The sequence below is a fragment of the Mustela lutreola genome, chromosome X, assembly GCF_030435805.1.
Source record: "Mustela lutreola isolate mMusLut2 chromosome X, mMusLut2.pri, whole genome shotgun sequence".
NCBI lineage: Eukaryota > Metazoa > Chordata > Mammalia > Carnivora > Mustelidae > Mustela > Mustela lutreola.
This window is the reverse complement of record NC_081308.1, coordinates 12837199-12858641: the sequence shown is the minus strand read 5'-3', so window position 1 is coordinate 12858641 and position 21443 is coordinate 12837199. Positions and strand designations below refer to the sequence as shown.

The 21443-nt window shown below is 40.1% G+C and overlaps 1 protein-coding gene across 2 annotated transcripts in view; it reads right to left on the bottom strand.

Moving 5' to 3' along the window:
* TXLNG (taxilin gamma) overlaps nucleotides 1-21443 on the bottom strand; it is a 70096-nt gene that overhangs the window by 8697 nt on the left and 39956 nt on the right. For both annotated transcript variants that reach the window (XM_059158646.1, XM_059158647.1), the window contains 6 exons: nucleotides 18194-18497; nucleotides 15272-15363; nucleotides 9491-9661; nucleotides 8601-8795; nucleotides 5109-5228; nucleotides 3494-3568 (listed from right to left, as the gene is read on the bottom strand). In XM_059158646.1, the coding sequence (XP_059014629.1) occupies nucleotides 3494-3568; nucleotides 5109-5228; nucleotides 8601-8795; nucleotides 9491-9661; nucleotides 15272-15363; nucleotides 18194-18497 (957 nt within the window). The remainder of the gene's footprint in view (nucleotides 1-3493; nucleotides 3569-5108; nucleotides 5229-8600; nucleotides 8796-9490; nucleotides 9662-15271; nucleotides 15364-18193; nucleotides 18498-21443) is intronic.

The window sequence follows — 21443 nt, the reverse complement described above, 5'->3', positions numbered from 1 at the left end:
GAAGCCTGCTTCTCTCTCTCTCTCTCTCTCTCTCTGCCTGCCTCTCTGCCTACTTGTGATCTCTGTCTGTCAAATAAATAAATAAAATCTTTAAAAAAAAAAAAAAAAATTTAAAGATGAATGAATGTCAATTCTTCCTAAAGTCTTCCCAAAAAAAAAAAAAGATACTGAAGAGAAGGGACACTCCCCAATTCATTTTATATAAGGTCAGCCTTTACCCTGATATTAAAGCCAGATAAGGATACCATTAAAAAACTGTAGGCCAACATCCCTGATAAATATAGCCGCAAAAATTCTCAATTAAATACTAGCAAACCAAATTCAATAGCACGTTAAAAAGATCACAGACCATGACCAAATGGAATTCATCCCTGTGATGATGCAAGGATGGTTCAACATACACAAATCAATAAATGTGACATTCCACATTGATAAAATAAAGGAGAAAAATCATGATCATCTCAACGGGTACAGAAAAAGCATCTGACAAAATACAACATCCATTCATGATATAAACACTCAACAAGTTGGGGACAGAAGGAATATACTTCAATGTCATAAAGGCCATACATGACAGACTCACAGCTAATATGGTACTCAACCATTAAAGGTTTAAAAGCTTTCCTTCTACTAGAATTCCTAGCCAGAGCAATTAGGCAAGAAAAAATAAAAGGCATCCAAATCAAAAAGGAAAAAGTAAAACTGTGTTTGCTGACAAAATGATCTTACATACAGGAAATCCTGAAGACTCCACCAAAAACCTGTTAAACTCAGTAAAGTTTCAGAATGTGAAACCAACATACAGAAATCAGTTGCATTTCTATACACTAACAACAAAATATCTGAAAAAGAAATTTTTTTTAAAAATCTAAATTTACAATAGCATCAAAATCAATAAAATACTTAGAAATAAATTTAACCAAGGATATAAATGATCTACTCACTGAGAACTAAGACACTGATGAAAAACTTGAACACAAAGTGGAAAGATATCTGTGTTCAAGGATCAGAAGTTAGTATTATTAAAATGTCCGCACTACCCAAAGCCATCTATATTTAATCCCTACCAAAACCCCAATGGTATTTTTACAGAGATAGAAAAAACCAAACCTAAACTTTGAATAGAACCACCAAAGAGCTGGAACAGCCAAAGTAATCTTGAGAAAGAACAAAACTGGATGGAGGCACCATGCTCCCTGACTTCCAACTATATTACAAAGCTAAAGCAATCAAAACAGTATGCTACCAGCATAAAATCAGAGACACAAAGGAAAAGAGTTGAGAGCCCAGAAATAAACCCATACACTATGGTCAACCAATACTTGACAAAGAAGCCAAGAATACTCAATGGGGAAAGGACAGTCTCTTCAATAAATGGTGTTGGGAAAACTGGACCCCTCTCTTACCACTATTCACAAAAATTAAAGACTTAAACATAAGACCTGAAACCATAAAAACTCCTGGAAGAAAACACAGGTAAAAAATTCCTTGAGGGGCACCTGGGTGGCTCAGTGAGTTAAGCCTGCCTTTGGCTCAGGTCATAATCTCAGGGTCCTGGGATCGAGCCCCGCATCAGGCGCTCTGCTCAGCGGGGAGCCTGCTTCCCTCTCTCTCTCTCTGCCTGCTGCTCTGCCTACTTGTGATCTCTCTCTGTATATCAAATAAAAAAACATTCCTTGAAAGCAGTCTTGGAAATTTTGGTCATGGTACCAAAAGGCACAAGCAACGCAAGCAAAAATCAACAAGAGGGACTACACTGAACTAAAAAGCTTCTGTACATCAAAAGAAACAACAAAATGAAAAGGCAACTATGGAATGGGTAAAAATACCTGGAAACCATATACCTGGTAAGGGGTTAATATACAACATATATAAGGAATTCACACAATTCAAGAGCAAAAGAACAAATATAATCCAATTTAAAAATGGACAGAAGACCTGAACTGGCATTTTTCCAAAGACCTACAAATGGCCAACAGGAACATGAAAAGGTGCTCAACACCACTACTACTCAGGGACAGGCAAATCAAAACCACAATGAGATGTCATCTCACCTGTTAGGATGGCTATTATCAAAAAGACAAGAGGTGACAAATGTTGGCAAGGGTGTAGAGAAAAGGGAAATACTGGGCACTGTTGGTGGGCAGGTAAATCAGCAGTTACTGTGAAAACCAATATGGAGGTTTCTCAAAATTAATAACAGAACTAGCATGTGATCTAGGAATCCTACTTTTGGGTATATCCCTGAAGATGATGAGATCACTATCTAGAAGTGATACATATGCACTCCTATATTCACTGCAGCATTATTCAAAATAGCCAAGATATGGAAACAGCCTAAGTGCCTACTAACAGATGAATGGATAAAGAAAATGTGATATAAATACATAATGCAATATTACTCAGTCATTTAAAAAAAAAAAAAAAAGAGGGGCGCCTGGGTGGCTCAGTGGGTTAAGTCTCTGCCTTCAGCTCAGGTCATGATCTTAGGGTCCTGGGATTGAGCCCTGCATCAGGCTCTCCGCTCAGCGGGGAGCCTGCTTCCCCCCTCTCTCTCTGCCTACTTGTGATCTCTATGTCAAATAAATAAATAAAATCTTAAAGAAAAAAAAAAGAAAGAAATCTTTCCATTTGTATTAATATGGATGGACCTTTAGGGCATTATGCTAGGTGAAATAGGCCAGAGGAAAGACACTGTATGATCTCACTTATATATGGAATCTGAAAAAGCCAAACTCCTAGAAATAGAAAGTGGAGTGGTGGTTGTCAGGGGCTGATGGGAAGGGGACATCCAAAGATAATGGTCAAAGGGTACAAATTTTCAGTTAGAAGATGAATGCGTTTGGAGGATCTAATGTACAGCATGGTGACTATACTTAACAATAGCGTGTCATATACTTTAAAGAGAAGAAAAAGTAGGGATGGCCCCCATCAAAATTACCATCTCCCATGGCTCTGAGAGTGGTTAATAGGCAATTTTTAAAATGGGTTATGTGTTCACAGCACAAAATTCTGAAGATTTTAGGTTCAACTATATGAAACTGCCATTTCTGTAGGTCAAAGAAGTATCAGCAATTTCATAGAATTCAACTTAATACAAAAGAGTGCCAATCTGCAGACTCCTCGGTTCTTCTTTAGTTGAAAATTAGCAGACCCACATGGAAGCAGACTGAGAAAGGGAGGAAACACCTGGAGTATTGGAAAGGGGACGCTGCAGACAGCATCACCAACTGTCCCAGTCTGCCTGAGACCTAAGTGCTTCCTGGGACACAGGACTCTGAGTGCTAAGACCACGGAAGGCCTGGGCAAATCAGGAGGAGCTGGTGACCCTAAATGAAGAGGAAAATTCCAAGAGGGACATGTGATCTACTCTCAGTTCTGGCTGGGAACAAGCACAAGCACCTTAGAGAAGATTCAAGGTATATATCAAATGAACCATAGATTTTTTTTTTTTTTTTTAAACAAATGCTACTATCCCCTGCTGTCAAGTTACCTGCTGTTTTAGTTGTACTTCTTGCTGTTTCATTTGTTCATATTTGTGCCTCGATTCTGTTGCTTCTTTTAATAACTAGAAAACAGAAACATACTATTACTAATAGTAATTACAAATATGATTCTAATGTCAAATGACCAGAGAAAGAGAGTTAGGCTTAATCCTTCCACTCATTATTTTAGCAAGAACTACAAGCCTATAGATAAAATATTCAGTTACATCAATTGTTCATTACCTCTCCAATCTGTTCTACTTGGTAACATTCAGGAATGTTGGAACACTCTTTTACTGCTTAGAAAGAGTACCCTGGAGGCCGAATAATAGGTTTGCAAAACTCAGGGTTAAACTGTTATGTTTCAGGTGAAAATAATGAGAAGTTTGGTATTAGCAGAAAACAGGACTAGGAATCTTGAGAGTATCTCAACGACTCAGAAATCCACTTTACTCTTGACAGTCAGGATGAGGCAGAGTGAAGGAGTATAGAGCAAAGCAATGAAATCAGAGACCAGTTTCTGATCACTTCTTAAAAAGCAGAGGAGAAGTGGATGAGAGCTTTAATTTATATACTTAAGTTTTTAAGAAAAAGTTATACGGTGAAACTGCATTATAGTAAGTAACTGTTGAAATTCAGCCCCTGAAGTAAAAAGTCACATGTAGGCCAAATAAGCCCTAAAAAGTCATTAAACCAACTATAAAGTATATATGTGCAATGTACATATGTGTGTGTGAATATATGAAATTTATACCCTCACTTTGGAAAGAACGGTTTCTTCAATTATACACAGGAAAGCATTATTAATTCTCACAGAAGATGGTGCTGTATGAAAAACAGGTCTCTCTTAAGCCTAGACCCACACTCGACGTGGTAAGTTCACATCATGAGGGCCACTCACAGAGCCTTCATACCAGGCTTGCCTCAAGGCCTGTGCTACTTGACTGAAAGCTGGATTAACAGTCCTCATTGCCATAATCATTTCTCATCTTTATTTGGGGGCGGGGGCACGCTAAGCACATAAAGTTGAATTTGCATTTGTTAAATATACATACCCAATGAGAATTCCACTGCATTCACAATTACTGACAGGCAATATAGTCTGAACATACACTCTGGGAACGAAGCTGAGTGATTAGGTATAGAGAATTCTGTTAAAATTTTATCATAAAATTTATACCAGAGTAAATAGACAAAATAGGTTTCCTAGTTTCAAGTCACTTGTTTGAGATCAAAGTATCAGGGTATATAGGAGCACCAGTGTTTGGTAAGCTCAATATTAAACTGAACCGCCACATTTAATGTGCTGAATACTGGTATAATTCTTAAACCTGGTGACCATTACCAAAGTGAAATAACTGTAAGCATGAAAAAGTCAAATGAGTGCAGATCTTTCCACTAATTTGGTCTAATCTCTCCCATGTGTCTTCTGTATAAAAAAAAAAAAAAAGTTAAACAGAAATAAATAGCCAAATACTTTCTAACACACACATGGCTTTCTCAGTCTAGAACAAAAAACCAATTAGCATGACCCAGGTGCTCTATTAACGTAGAATAAGTATTCTGAATGGCTTTGGTTACAATTTTGACAATAAATTTCTTTTTTTAAGAAAGAAAACTTACAAACTCTCTCTCTCTTTGATGTTTTTCATCAGCTTCTTTTATTAGCTGTGTCGTCTGCTGAAGCTTGGCATCCACAAGCTGTTGTTGTAATTCCTTATGTTTGAACACTTTATCAATATGCTATGGGAGAAGTAAAATTTCTTACATCACTTAATGAAAAAGAAACACAATGATGAGGAAACAACACAAGTTACAATACCTTGTTTATTCTTACCCTGCTTTTCCTGCTAATAGCACCATAGCTGAGGACACTGGGTCCATGAGTTTATAGAAGAGTGAGCTTTACATCACCTTGCAAGCCCTCCTGGGTTTGCACTTGCAGGAAAGGAGCCTTCCAGCTGCTACCCTGGACCCCCTCCCTTTCGGAGGTGGACTGTCAAGGAGCCTCATTAACCACACACTTGTACTTCCTACTCCTGCCCTACAATGAAAATGAGGCTCAAAAACGTATCAAGAAAAAGATGGATAAGGAGATCAAACTGTTAAACCCACATATCAGACACATTACCTCCTGGGTATTTCTCCCCCCTCTACGTTTCCCAAATTTCTCAGCCGGAGGCAGCACGCGGTGACAACTGAAGCGGCCCCAGGTCAAGTCCTGGCTGGTGCGTGGCCTGGGGTAGATTTTCCCCTTGCTGACTCTCGCTTCCCTCCTCCAAGCAGAGATAACCACATTTGCTGCAAGCTCTAAAAGCCAATGTGGTGGTTCTGCTGTGTAAGGTGCCTGGTGCCCAGCACATACTAGACATTGCATAAAATGTCATTACGATTTCCAAACAAAATTGGTAAGTAGTTATTTACATACAATACAGTCATCAGAACACCCCTTCTCAGATGTGCAGAGTAACTCTTCCTGACCGGAGACCATCTGATAACACTCAAAATAAGACTCACATGTAATGTGCTTAAATGTACACAGTTTTCAAGTTTTCTACATCTATCATGTGTCAGTCAGACTGTCATATTAAAAACCAAAAGAACAATTTTAAGAAAACTGAGGCCTTTATAATCTAATATAAAATTTATTCTCTAGGGCAAAAAAGTTCCTTCAATAAACACTCAAAGGAAAAAAAAAAGAGTGAAGAGGAAATCTTTTTTTTTTTTTAAAGATTTTATTTATTTACTTGACAGAGAGAGATACCAAGAGAGGGAACAGAAGCAAGGGGAGTAGGAGAGGGAGAAGCAGGCTTCCTACTGAGCAGGGAGCCCGATGCGGGACTCGATCCCAGGATCCTGGGATCCCGGCCCGAACCCAGGGCAGACGGTTAACAACTGAGCCACCCAGGCGCCCCTGGAAATCTTCATGTTACAGACTTGAAACCAATCAGTGAAACAGATGGACTGCGTTTAGAGCTTGATTCAAATAGCTTAAAAAAAAAAAAAAAATGGGGGGAAGACACAACTACAGAAAATTGAACAATGACTCAGTATTTAACATTAAGTAATTACTGTTAATTTTGTTATGTGTGAAAACGATAGCATGGTTGTGCTTAAAAAAAGAATCCTTATCTTTTTGAGGTACACCCTCAAATATATATGAACGGAATGGAATAGAACACCTTGAAGTTGTATCAAAATAGCCCAGGGTAAGCTGATGGGAATAAAGCTGAAACTATGATTTCATCTGCTAAAACAAGATGACATATTCTCTACTTTTAAGTTTATAATTCTCCATTTTAAAAAGGGAGAAGGCAGAGAGAGTGATTAAGGGGCACTGGGTGACTCAGTCAGTTGAGTGTTCAACTCGTGATTTTGGCTCAGATCATGATCTCAGGGTCCTGAGATGGAACCCTACTTTGGGCTCCTAGGCTCCGTGCTCAGAAGGGAGTCCGCTTGGGGTTCTCTCTCTCCCTCTGCCCCTCCCCCCACACCCGCACGCACTCTCTCTCAAATAATAAAGAAACAATCTTTTTAAAAGAAGTATTTTTTGGGGCGCCTGGGTGGCTCAGTGGGTTAAGCCACTGCCTTCGGCTCAGGTCATGATCTCAGGGTCCTGGGATCGAGTCCCGCATCGGGCTCTCTGCTCAGCAGGGAGCCTGCTTCCTCCTCTCTGCCTGCCTCTCTGCCTACTTGTGATCTCTCTCTGTAAAATAAATAAATAAAATCTTAAAAAAAAAAAAAAAAAAAAAAAAAGAAGTATTTTTTGAAGGGCTGAATGTAAGACTCTAAGTTAGTATGATCTAAAGTTTGCCTTCAAAACTGAATACATAACCCACAGAGGGGCCAATCTTTTTTTTCCCTTTAACCGGCTATTTTAATCTACTTGTGTAGGGTTACAACACACATAAAAGCATGTTTCCCTAACTTCAAAGGCAGGGGATGCACTGTATAAAAAGCCTGATGCCAACAGAAAGGATGGATACCTACCATTTGCATCGACATGGATGGAACTGGAGGGGATTATGCTGAGTGAAATAAGTCAAGCAGAGAAAGACAGTTATCATACGGTTTCACTCATATGTAGAAGATAAGGAATAGCGTAGAGGACCACAGGGGAAGGGAGGGAAAACTGCATGGAAGAAATCTGAGAGGGAGACGAACCATGAAAGACTCTAGACTCAGGAAACAAACTGAGGGTTCCAGAAGGGACAGGGGTGGGAGGATGGGCGTTAAGGATGATTGCTCACATGTGGTGATGGGCACTGGATGCGATACGCAACTCATGAAATCACTGAATGCTACATCATAAACTAATTATATGCTCTATGCTGGCTAACTGAAAATAAGGGAAAAAAAACCTTTTAGCAGATAAACATGTGAAAGAAATAAATTAATGTCATTTTCTTTGAATAAATAAATAAATAAATAAATAAACCTAATGCCTCTAATCCTGCCCATTTGGCCTGTAAAAATGAGGAGGCTTTTAAAAAACAAACAAAAAAATAGACCATCACCTGTTTGCTTTTAATTAACACCTCTGAATTTCCTGACTAGCCTGAAAAAGTCTTAGTTGGAGACCAGTGACCAAGACCAGCAGGCATGGATCCTTCCAATAAGCTTTTTACTTCAATGAGTATGAGAGTTTAGAAATAGGTTCTATTTTTCCTCTCAAATAGTATAGAACCCCCACTAAAAGAAAGAATCTAAAACGCAGGTATAATACAACGGTAATGTAGACTGTATAGGTTATCACAGATGTCTGAGTTAAAGCGTATCTGAAGGCCAAATATTTATTAGTCTAGATAAGGGGAAAAATCTGCACGCTAAATATGCAATCTTGTAGCAGCAGGTGGAAGACAAGGAGTACTTAACGCTTCTCTAAGAAACCGCCTCACCTACCCACGGCCACAGAGTCTTCTCAATTATCTAAGTGACAACCCCCAAGACTCCTGTTCTCGTGGTGGCTGAAGTTTTCCTGAGAAAAACCCAACTTCCACTACGCAACTATAAAAGTTCTAAAACATCCTGTGACGGTAGTTCTCCTCTGGCAGTGAATGGGGAGAAACCCCTATTGATCAGGAGAAGCTGTCTGAACCAGGAGAATGGCTTTACCTCCTCCCTCAGGGCGTACTGTTCAATGAGCTTCTTCAGCTTCTCTCCCAGCTCAATGTTTTCCTGGCGGAGCTTGGCGTTGTGTATGTCATGCTGCTCCAGCTGCGCCTGGATTTCATTTAAAGTGATCTGGAAGTGTGCGGTGGCTTCTTTACGTCTTTCTTCCTCCTCTCGTGCCTGCTGCATATTTTCTTCCTTATTATCCAAAAAAACTCCTGTTAATGGCACAGACTTACACAGAAGATACTCATAAAAGCTGCTGCTGGTGCTCCGGGGGTTTACTTATTGTGACCCTAAAGTGTTGCTTCTGAACTCTGATTCCCCTTCCCTTTATCTGGGACCAGAAGGTGATCATTTGATAAGCACACAGCTTTTCCTGAGTAGACAATCAGAGAGGCAAACTGCCCTGCTGTAAAACGAGTGCTATGTGCTATTCTAAAAGTACTTAGCCTCTGGGTACGGGCGGTAGGCAAGAGTGGTCTGGCCATGCGGCTGGTAAACGGCTCCTCAGGAGCTCAGCGGCTGTTTTCCCTCCCCAGATCCAGTCCCTGCCTCAACTCTGTTTCTGTTCAGCTTCGCATTCATGTCAGCTTCTCCTACGTGGTAACGAACTACCTCACTGCTCAGCAGAAAACTGGCAACTCTGAGTTTCCTAAGCCAGGGCTCCAGGCAGGTAAGCTGTGGTCTAAAAATCAATCTCAATTAGATTTCCCACGGCCAGGTATGAGGTCCATTAAGAAGCATCAGGCCAAGCAAAATAGTAGAAAAGTGGTTGCTATCTGTCTCCATGTAGAGACAAAAGATTTACTTCAAATAGGTACACAGTGATTATAAAATAAGCCAAGCCAGTGTCAGTCCCTCCTGAAAAACAGAAAACTGAACCAACTAACCTTTAATGTCTTATTGTGACGCTGCAGTTCCCGGCAAAGAGACTCTAGTTTGCTTCTTGCCAAGATAGCCTTGCTGTGCTCACTCTGCAAGTGGACTTTCTCTTTCACAATTTGGGCTTGTTTCTTCTGCAGAATCTTCATTTGCTTCTGAACATTCCTGCTTTCCTCCAGCTAAAATTAATAAGCACTTTACAGTCAGGAAGTACAACGAAAACCTTTGAGTTACAGCTGGAGGAATTACACTAAGAACTATGGAACTACATTTTCAAAAACCAAGTATTACAGTATTTTTTAAAACTTATTTTGTAACCTATTACTCTGCCAACCTTCTCTCTTCTAGTCATGATAGGAAAGTAAACAAAAAATCAAGGATAATGGAAAAAACAATCTTAATCTATAAAAAAAAAAAAAAAAAAAAAAAAAAAAAAAAAAACCTCTACCCCCAAAGCAGGGCTCAAACTCACAAACCTGAGATCAAGAGTCACATGCTCTACCGACTGAGCCAGCCAAGCACCCCTTAATCTCTTATTAAAAATTGTTAAATGGTGCTTTTGGAAAAACTTTAGAAATAAACACCATGGAGTTTTACTTTTCTGAGAAACACACAGGCTGCTCTATTGAAATGGTCCTCCAAATTAGAATAAGCAGTACTGGGGCACCGGGGTGGCTCAGTCAGCGAAGCATCCAACTCCAGATTTTGGCTCAGGTCAGGATCTCTGGGGTGTGAAACTGAGCCCCGCACCAGGCTCCACGCTGGGTGTAGAACCTGCTGAAGGTTCTCTCTCTCTCTGTCTCCCTCTGCCCACATTCCCCTCCTCAGCTCAGACACATGCACGTGCTCTCCAAGGAACAACAAAAAAAAAGAATGAGCAACATTCAAGTTCTTTGTGAGAAAGAGAGGAATTGCTGCAATTTTGGATTTGGAGCAAATAAGTATATTTCAAGGTTAAATCAACGCTAACAGATTAAGACAGCAGCCTTACTGACGGTTCACAGAAAAGATGCGGAGTCAATTTCAAGAGCCAAGAGTGACATCTTGTGGCCTATCAAAACACACCAAGCATCCTGAAATGCCATATGCTCACAGCTATTAAAAACATCCTTACAGAAATTCTTGCAGAAAAAATAGTTTTATTTTTGTATAATACTTTTGCAAAGTAACGTTATTATGACCACAGGTGCAGCACAGCTGCAGGAGGCTCCCCGCCTGCACAGACGATCTGTAACTCTGCAGAGAGCTGCAAGCCCCGTCCTCTCGGGCTCAAGGTGATCACAATCCAGAATCCCAGGCTCACCGTTCCTTTGCTCTTCTCATTCATCTCATTTGTGTGCGGTCCTAAAAGAACTGTTCTGGTTTCAGTTATTTTAACTTTTTTGTGGCTAGTGCAATTAAAGAACTGAATTTCTTCTTGAATTTAAATTGAGCTTAAATAGCTGCGTGTAGCTAACAGCTACCATTTTGGACAGCACAACTGTAGATCATATTGCTAGAATGCATCCAAATTGTTTGCACAGATCAAGAAACAGAAAACCCTTTCTGTAAATGGCCAAAAAGTAAGTGTTTTAGGCTTTGTGGGCCACATACTCTGTTGCATTGTTGTGTTCTTTTTCTTAAACACTTTAAAAACGTAAAACCATTCTTAGCTTGTGGGCAGTACAGAAACAGGCCTTGCCAGATTTGGCCCCACTGGTTACAGGACATCTCACTTAAAAAATATGCCACACACAACATACTTTACTGACCCATTCTCAAGTCAATGGGCATTTGGGTTCTTCCCAGACTTGATTGCTTACAATGTTATGAATACTGTCCTATGTGCTCCCTGCTGTACACATGTAAGAAGTTCTCTGGGTACAAGCCTAGGAGTGGGACTGCTAGGCAGTGACTCATGTTCTACTTCACATGACAATGCCACACTCTTTTCGAGAGTGGCTGGCAGATTTATTCTCCCATCAGCAACTTATAAGAGATCATGTAGATAGATGCGTATCCTCTCCAAAAGTACAATCAGAATTCTTAATGTATGCCGCTGCAGTGGATATAAAATCGCATCTCATTCTGGTCCAGATTTGCATTTCCCTGATCACCAATAAAGTCGAACAACTCTTTACATGTTTATGTACCTTTATGTTAAGATATCTTTATATCTTCATGTTTTTCCACTTCTCTAAAATGCCTCTTACATGTCTCTTGCCCAGTTTCCCATTGGGTTATTTGTTCTTTTCGTATTCATTCGTAGGTGTTCCTTAGATATTCCTGAAACTAAATACTCTGTTGGTTGTATTTGCTGGCATATGTTCTTCCCAGTTTTTTTAATGTGACGTCTCACTGTCTTTTGCTGAACAGAAAGTTAATTTCAACACAGCCAATTTTTGCAATCCTTTCTCTGATAGTGCTTTTTGTGTTGTAAGAAATCCTTCCCTTGGGGCACCTGGGTGGCTCAGCTGGTTAAGCATGAGACTCGATATCAGCTCAGGTCACGGTCTCAGGTTTGTGAGACAGAGCCCCGCACTGGGCTCCACACTTGACAGTGAGTCTGTTTGTAGTTGGTTCTCGCTCTCTCCTCCCACGCCTCTCTCTCTGTCTCTTCCTAAAATAAATAAAATAGGGGCGCCTAGGTGGCTCAGTCATTAAGCATCTGCCTTCAGCTCAGGTCATGATTCCAGGGTCCTAGGATCAAGCCCCGCATCAGGCTCCCTGCTCAGCAGGAACCCTCCTTCTCCCTCACCCACTCCCCCTGCTTGTTTCCTCTCTCGCCATATCTCTCTGTCAAATAAATAAAATCTTTTAAAAATTTATCTTTTTAAAAAATCTCTTAACCCAAGTTTAGAAAAATATTTATTAATATATCTAAATAAATCTAAATATCTATAATCTTTAAAGCTTAGTTTTTGACATTTAAACCCTTAATCCATTTGGAATTAATCATTGTGTGATTAATTTCTTTCTTCACATTGTGTGTAATATCTTTCCCATAAGGATATACACTTTAAGAAAGGATTTATTTATTTAAGTAATCTCTACACCCAACGTGGGGCTCCAACTCATGACCCCAAGACCAAGAGCTGCATGCTCCATCAATTTAAACAGCCAGGTGTCCCAGGATATACACTTTTCAAGTTCCATTAATTTCATGAAAATGGCAAGTCTCCCCCAAATGCACCAAAAGAATCCATGAAATGTTCTTCTAAATCCCCAAATGGGGGGCGCCTGGGTGGCTCAGTGGGTTAAAGCCTCTGCCTTTGGCTCAGGTCATGATCCCAGGGTCCTGGGATCGAGCCCCGCATCGGGCTCTCTGCTCAGCAGGGAGCCTGCTTCCCTTCCTCTCTCTGCCTGTCTCTCTGCCTACTTGTGATCTCTGTCTGTCAAATAAATAAATAAAATCTTTAAAAATAAAATAAAATAAATCCCCAAATGGTGTTTTTTCTCCCAATTTTTCCCAGTAAGTTGAACCTAAGATGTAATAAAGAGCCAAGAATAGCCAAGATACTTCTAACAAAAAGATTAATAAGAAGAATATATACACCTACCCCAGCAGATATCAGGATTATTATTACACTATAATAATCTACACTTGGGATGCCTGGGTGGCTCAGTCAGTTAAGGGTCTGCCTTCAGCTCAGGTCATGATCCCAGGGTCTTAGGATTGAGTCCCGCATTGGGCTCCTTGCTCTGCGGGGAGCCGGCTTCTCCCTCTGCCTGCCATTCCTCCTGCTTGTGCTCTCTCTGACAAATAAATAGATAAAATCTTCAAAAATAATAATAATAATAATAATCAACATCTACACAAACTGACTCAGGAATGGGAAAGAATAGCACTATAACACATACCTAAGAATCATGTTACAAACCTAATGATACCCACACTTAGCAAGTGAAATGTGAGCATTTCAAGAACCCACACTATTTGGTAAACATGGAGGCCACAAGGTCTCTCCAGCAGCCCATCCCAGTTCCAGGGCAACATGCCATACCATCTGCTCTACAGGACATTCTACTTATCCACGCCACAAGCACCAATGATGTCAGATGATGCTATCACAAAAAGGACAGAGGACAGTGATGGCAAAGGGAAGTTTTCTAAATAGCCTTAGGAAGAGGTTACTCCATAGATGGTCTCACTGCGACAAATCTGAAGCAAAGAGAGGTTACTACTAGGCAAGTCTAATGTGTCACACATCCTAAAATGAATGTAGCAATTATTACTGGGACTTAAAAATAACCATACCCACCTACACACACACGCAATAAAAGCCACAAACAAAAACAGCCTAGACCCCTGCTACTTAAAGTGTTATTTAAAGGCCAATAGCATTAACATCACCACCTGGGAGATTGTTTAAATACAGACTCTCAGGCCCCAACCCAGACCCACCAAATCAGAACATGCCTTTTAACAGAAGTCCCAACGGTGCGGGTGAATCTGAGGACTGCCCTAGGCAGCTATCTGCCCTTTCTTCTAATCTATTCATGGCTATCTGCCTTCCACCATTCTTACAGGATTCTCATGCAGATGGAACCAATAGGAACGGTTTCCACAGACAGTGGAAGATTTCCTTTCCTGAAGCCAGCAACCTGACCACACTGTGTTTTCTTCCATCTTTGTATCCCTGACTGTTCTAGGCCATTTATACTGACGCACCTGGCTTCCTGCTGCTCTGAACAGAAGGTGCTAAGCTGCGGAATGCCAGCTCCGGGGACGCATACACACACCCCTTTGTAAAGCAAGGGAGATAAATTGTAATTCTTTGAATAATAAACAGAATTGATATTTAGAGCTGCCCAGTGACAAAAAGTAGTATTTGTGATATGGAATATCTGCTTTCAGCAACAGATGAAAATGCATAAAAATCATCAATAATTCATATAAGTTTTTCATAAAAGGCATTACTTTTAGCATTTATATTACACTTACTCATTCTAAGTTTCCCACAACCCTTACACTTACAGAAAGGGTTCTAGGACGTCCCCATTCTTCAACCTAAACAGGATGGCAGGGTTTCCATGTTGAGACTTTTCATAATTTTTAAAAGAGAATTAATGTTTCTTGAAATAACACAGGCCCAAAACAAATGAGGTCAGTTTCTCTAGAAGGAGAAAGAAATGCCTGGCACATAGTAGATGTGAAATAAATATTTCCTGAGACACAGTATTGTTTTAGTAGACTATTTCATCTAACTCACAGTTTCAATCACAATGGGTAGAACATTTATCTCTAGAATTCCCCTGGGAAAAGTTAAATACAGGAACCACTACACCCAGACTAGCATCTTTAGCATCACACCGTAGTACTTCTAAGTCAGCCTTTTCACTTCTAAAACAGAGTTTTAGAAAATCTATGCCCTATCTTAGCATTATAATGTCCTATAGGTAGCCCCTTATAAAATGAAGTCACACAAGCAGCAAAAAGCCCCAAGAAATAAAATTCTCTTCAATTTTGGAACACAATATAATTTTTACATCTAAAGCTATATCAAAGTATTTTATTTTTTTATTTTTTTTTTTTTTAAAGATTTTATTTATTTATTTGACAGAGAGAGATCACAGGTAGGTAGAGAGGCTGGCAGAGAGAGAGAGAGGGAAGCAGGCTCCCTGCTGAGCAGAGAGCCCGATGTGGGACTCGATCCCAGGACTCTGAGATCATGACCTGAGCTGAAGGCAGCGGCTTAACCCACTGAGCCACCCAGGCGCCCTATCAAAGTATTTTAAAAAGGTTATCAAGTACATACAACATTTTGCTGCACTTCATATGAACTTTACCCCCTTGATTTAATACTCACAAGATCAGCATATTTCTTACAGAGAGCTGCCAGCTTCTCTTCTGGAGTTGAAAGGGTGTTTAGGGCTTGCATCAATAATAAAACTTCTTTGCCTGATGATTAACAAGATGAGAGGAATAAGATCAAGTCTAACCTGTAAATTCTACATAACACTTTCTATGTTCTGACATCCAGAGTAAAATAATTTGTGCCTGTATCTAGACATAAGAGATTTACCAGCTAAATTAAGAAAGCTATTTTTAAATTCTGGATTAGCAGGCACCCCTTGCTTCCCACCCCTACCCTGAATTTTTTCACTCACTAATACTGCTAGCTATTTGTAACTCTTGCTAAAGGCTTAAAAATTCCCTTGCTTAACCACTGATGTCCAAGCTAAGACAAAGGGCAAGTTACAAAGGGCAGAATATTTTTAAAAGCTTCCTACCCAAGTACAAATATAGAAGCAGGTTCAAAGAGAATTTCAGTTGGTACTCTCTAAGATGCACATAAATCACTTGTGGCATGTATTTTTTCTATAAGCAATTTAAATAACTTCTGATCATTTAGTAAGCACCTTCTGTGTGTTAACCAAGTTTAGTGTAAATAAAAGGGTGTCAACGTAAGTTCTTTCCCCCACAGGAGGAGCTAGCAACGGTATTTAAAAAAATCTTTGGCAGGGAGAAGCAGGTGGGTGAGATAGAGGACAAATGGTCTTTCAAAATAAGTGATAATATTTTACTTCTAAAGTAACCATTTTATTTTTTAAATATTTACTCTTATATGTAGGATATTTCATTTAAAAATATATATTAAAAGGACTTTGATATGTGGTATACAGACTGCTATGAAGAAAAAATGCACGCGGACTTCAAAACTGAACACCTTTCTATCCACACAAAATTTCAGAAACAAAACCTCTCAAAGCCCAAGGCCAGTACAAATTTTAAGAGATGATTAAACATGATTATTAAATATGATTAGAAGTAACCATAATGTAACCTGCAATTTTTAATCAAGATTTTAAACCATATTCCATCTGGGTTGTTTTTTTTTTTTGGAGACACAATTCATATACTATAAAATTCACCCTTTTAATTAGAAGCGTACGATGGAGTACATTCACAAAGTCGTGCAACAATCACCACTGTCTAATTCCAGAACATTTCATCACCCCAAACAGAAACCCCATATCCTTCAGCAGTCCCTCCCTCTTGCTCCCCCACCGCAGCCCTGGCAACCACTATGCCACTCTCTGTCTCCATGGACCTGCCAATTCTGAATATTTCATATTAAATAGAATCTTAATATGTGGACTTTTGTGTCTGGTTCCTTTCATTCAGCATGTTTTCAAGGTTCACCCACGTACAATGTTCTCACTACTTCATTCCTTTTTTTTTTTTTTTTTTTTTCATTCCTTTTTATAGCAGATATGATACCACATTTTGTTTATCCATTCATCAGCTGATGGATAACTGTGTTGTTCCAACTTTTTGGCTATTATGAAAAAGGCTGCCATGAATACTCATGTACACATTTTTGCATGGTCATATGCTTTTAACCCTCCTGGCTATATACCTAGAGGTAGAGCTGCTGAGTCACATGGTAACATTATGTGAAACTTTTGTTTTTAAGTATTAAGTCATCTCTACACCTAATGAGGGGCTCAAACACAACCCTGAGATCAAGAGTTGCATGTTCCTCCAACTGAGCCAGCCAGGTGCCCCATTCCCTGTAACTTCTTAAGACTCCATATCTGCTTTTACACATATAATTGGGGCTGCTGATTTTGAAGACATTTGTTTGAAAGGAATTAAAATTATTTTTTTAAAGATTTTATTTATTTATTTGTCAGAGAGAGAGAGTGAGAGAGAGAGCACAAGCAGGCGTAGTGGCAGGCAGAGAGAGAACCAGGCTCCCCACTGAGCAGGGAGCACAATGTGGGACTCGACCCCAGGACCCCAGGATCATGACCTGAGCTAAAGCCAGATCCTTAACCGACTAAGCCACCCAGGTATCCCTGGAATTAAAATTATTTCTTGTATTTCTATAAGAATTTTAAGGTTTTCCAAGTTAGTGAAAAATATATTTAATATATTTAATATTTCCAAGTTAGTGGAAAATATATTTAATAATATTAATAATATTAAATAAATAATAATATTTAATAAGGATAATTTTGTACAGAAAACCATACAAATCAAACACTGTTAATCTTAGGTATACTAAGTATAAAATATTTAGGGGCACAGCACCTGGGTGACTCAGTCAGTTAACCATGTGCCTTTGCTCAGGTCATGATCCCAGGGCCTTGGGATCAAGTCCTGCATCGGGCTCCTTGTTCAGGAGCTTCTCCCTCTCCCCTGGCTTGTGCTCATTCTCTCTGTCAAATAATTAAATTTTAAAAAAATTTAGAGTCAATGAGTAAGGCTAAAATAAAAGGGGATTTCAGATTTCATAACAAAATTTAACCTATTACCTTTTTAGTCCTAAATCTCAAACACAGAAGGAAAAAGAAAACGTACCCTTGAAAGTCAGTCTTAACCCACTTCTGAACGATAGATAACATTATGCTGTCTCTAAAGCATTGTGACTAGATTTTAAATAAAACAAGCCAATAAATGCACAGTCTTCACAGTAAATTTCAGTCAGACTACATTAAAGATGCAAACAAGGCAAGTCAAATACTACTTTGTCAAGTTGGCCCCAAATTCTGTGAAGAAAGCTTATTCCTGATTACTTAGAGAAAACAACTTCCTCCTTTGCTATCTTTGTCTCCTGCAAAAAATGCAGTAAATATACACACTTGCTCCACTGAGGACAAGAGATATATTAGCTAAACATCCGTCTCAACGCTGGCCACGTTCATAATCACCTGCGCTGTGGAGAACAGAAGTAAAAAGAGCAGCACACGGAAATGTCCAACCAATGAGCACAGACTATTACCTAAAGTCTTCTCTTTGCTCCCGCTGCAGTCTGAATCCTGCTGACCATCAGGAGGATCTATTCGAGCTTCTCGCCCAGGAATTTCCTCTCTGGACTCTTGCATGCAGTATGCTGGGCTCATCAAACTCCTGTTCTTTGTAATAAAATCACTGCCTTCATCCTCTTCCAATGAATGCTTGTTACTTGTGCCACCACAATTTGAGTCTTGATGTTGAAGAATATCATTTGATTGAGAGTTGTGTAACATATCTGCCTTCACCCCTAACCCACACATTCCAGCTTCTTCCATTGTGCCAATCACAAACTAGAGAGAGGAAAAGAAAAAATATGGAAAGAGGGGTTAAAGCAAATGTAATCAATGTTTACATCCAATAATACACCACAGATGGACAGTTTTTTTCTTTTAGTGATTTGTAAAATTGATGTAAATATGGTAATTTCTAAGTTTCAGAGTGGCGACATAACTGTAAAGTATAAGAAAATTAAAACAAATCACACAACTAAGTGGTCCCAAAGGAAGTGAGAAATGCCATTTACTTTATTTTATTTTTTATTTATTTATTTAACAGACAGAGATCACAAGTAGGCAGAGAGGCAGGCAGAGAGAGAGAGAGGAGGAAGCAGGCTCCCTGCTGAGCAGAGAGCCCAATGCGGGGCTCAATCCCAGGACCCTGGGATCATGACCTGAGCCTAAGGCAGAGGCTTTAACCCACTGAGCCCCCCAGGAGCCCTTTCCATTTATTTTTCTTTAAAGATTTTATTTATTTATTTATTTATTTATTTATTTATTTATTTGAGAGAGAGAGAGAGAGATCGCGAGTGAGAGAGAGCACGAGCATGAGAGACAGAGAGAGAGAGAGAGAGCATGAGAGTAGAGAGGTCAGAGGGAGAAGCAGACTCCCTGCCAAGCAGGGAGCTGATTCGGGACTCGATCCCAGGACTCCAGGATCATGACCTGAATGGATGGCAGTTGCTAAACCAACTGAGCCATCCAGGCGCCCCAGAAATGCCATTTAGTTGTAAATCTAAACTTATTTCCCTAAGGGCACCTGGGTGTCTCAGTCACTTAAGTATCTGCCTTTGGCTTGGGTCCTGATCCCAGGGTCCTAGCAATGAGCCCTACATCTGGCTCCTTGCAGACTGCTTCTTCCTTTCCCTCTGCCCCTCTCCACCAGTCGTGCTCCCTCTGTCCCTGTTTCAAAAAAAAAAAAAAAAAAAAAAAAGGGTGGGCACCTAAGTGGCTAAGTCGGTTAACTCACTGTCTTTGGCTCAGGTCATGGTCCCAGGGTCCTGGGATCAAGCCCTGCTTCGGGTTCCCTGCTCAGCAGGGAGCCTGCTTCTCCCTCTCCCTTTGCCTCTCCCCGAGCTTGTGCTCACTCTCTCTCAAATAAGCAAAACAAAATCTTTAAAAAAAAAAAAAAATACTGGGGCACCTGGGTAGCTCAGTGGGTTAAGCCACTGCCTTCGGCTCAGGTCATGGTCTCAGGGTCCTGGGATTGAGCCCTACATTGGGCTCTCTGCTCAGCAGGGAGCCTGCTTCCCTTCCTCCCTCTCTTCCTCCTTGTGATCTCTCTCCCTGTGTCAAATAAATAAATAAAATCTTTTTAAAAAAGTACTCACACTTCCTTTCAAAAATAAACTTTTTTTCCCTAAAAAGAATTCACCATTAAAATAGTCAATATCTTAGAAATGAAATTATCCTGTTAGGAAACATTAATTATTCTGTTCTTATCCCTGATGAGACGGTAGAGCAGAGGTGGCTCACTAGCTGTCCAGCAAAAACCCTCACTCCTCCAATACCCTCCAGCTGGCGCTGCTAGACAAATGCTCAGCTCAGGACTCCATTTCCCAGGCCCCTTGTATCTAAGCGGAACTCCCAAGCAGAGTTCCCACCAATGGAATATAAGATGAAATAATGACTGTCCCTTCTTCAACAAGACTTTCATTCTTAGAAGCATACATTCTTTCCCCACCATTTCTTCCCCACTCTGGCTGAATGCAGAGATCTCCCAGACTCTGAGAGACGGCACAGCTACAGGATAAAAGAATTAACAGTCTAGGCCCCTAAATCCCATGTACATACAAAGGAAGGCTGCCCTTCCTACAAAGAACTCCACACTGGACTATTAGATGAGCACAAAAATAAAGTTCTCTCACATTAGGCCACAGAAACTTGGGAGAATAATGGGTTAAGCAACTATCCCTGCCCAAACAAATGTGGATAGTGGCCATGGGAGTAAAGGCATTATTCTAGTATTTTATTCTCAAATCAGTAAAATTGACCTTACTCTCTCTTCTATCATAACGTTAACCCCATTTATTTATGGGCTTCTTCCCCTTAACATGATGTGGCACAAATTTGAATTTTACACATTCTATACATTCCCTCTCTGTATGAAAGAGGGCCTCTTCCCTTTCTGAATAATACAATTGGTATGTGTGTGTGTGTGGGGGGGGGGGGGGGTTAGTATCTTTCTTTTACCACAAGTGGACAAAGTTACTTTCCAAAGTTTATAGGAGAGCAGAGATTCATTATTTCGAGTTACAAGAGTACTTCCAACTGAAGAACTAAAACTGATTTAAAGTATCAAAGTAGCAGAAGAGACAGAGATTGTGGAAAGTAAGTCCTTATCCTTTATAGTCTAATGTTGATGAACCAGGTCCTATACTTCTGGAGGAACAAACTGGTACAGCCACTTTGAGAAACTCTTTGACAATACGGATACATTCCAACCCAAACCCTGCTCTTAGGATTTTACCCAAGTATGCACATATGTGCAGCCAAAGGCCAAGAATGTTTAAAGAAGGGCTATTGGTAATTGTCCCCAAATGGAATTAACCCAAATTTGTTTCAAGAGAAGGGATACATTGTACTATGCTCATACCATCCAGCAACAAGAACTAACTACTGCTAGATGCAGTGACACCAATCGATTTAAGGAAGGTGCCGAGAAATCCACACTGTAGGAAACCACTTATATGTAAAGTTCAGAATCAGGAAGGCTAGGGGCACCTGGGGGTGGCTCAGTGGGTTAAGCCGCTGCCTTCAGCCCGCGTCATGATCCCAGAGTCCTGGGATCGAGTCCAGCATAGGCTCCCTGCTCAGCTGGGAGCTGGCTTCACCCTCTCCTCTCTACTCGTGCTCCCCAGATATTTCGGTCTCTGCCTCTCTCTCTCTCTCAAATAAATAAATAAAATCTCCCCCCCCCCCAAAAAAAAAATCTGGCAAGGCTAATCAATTGTGCTGGAT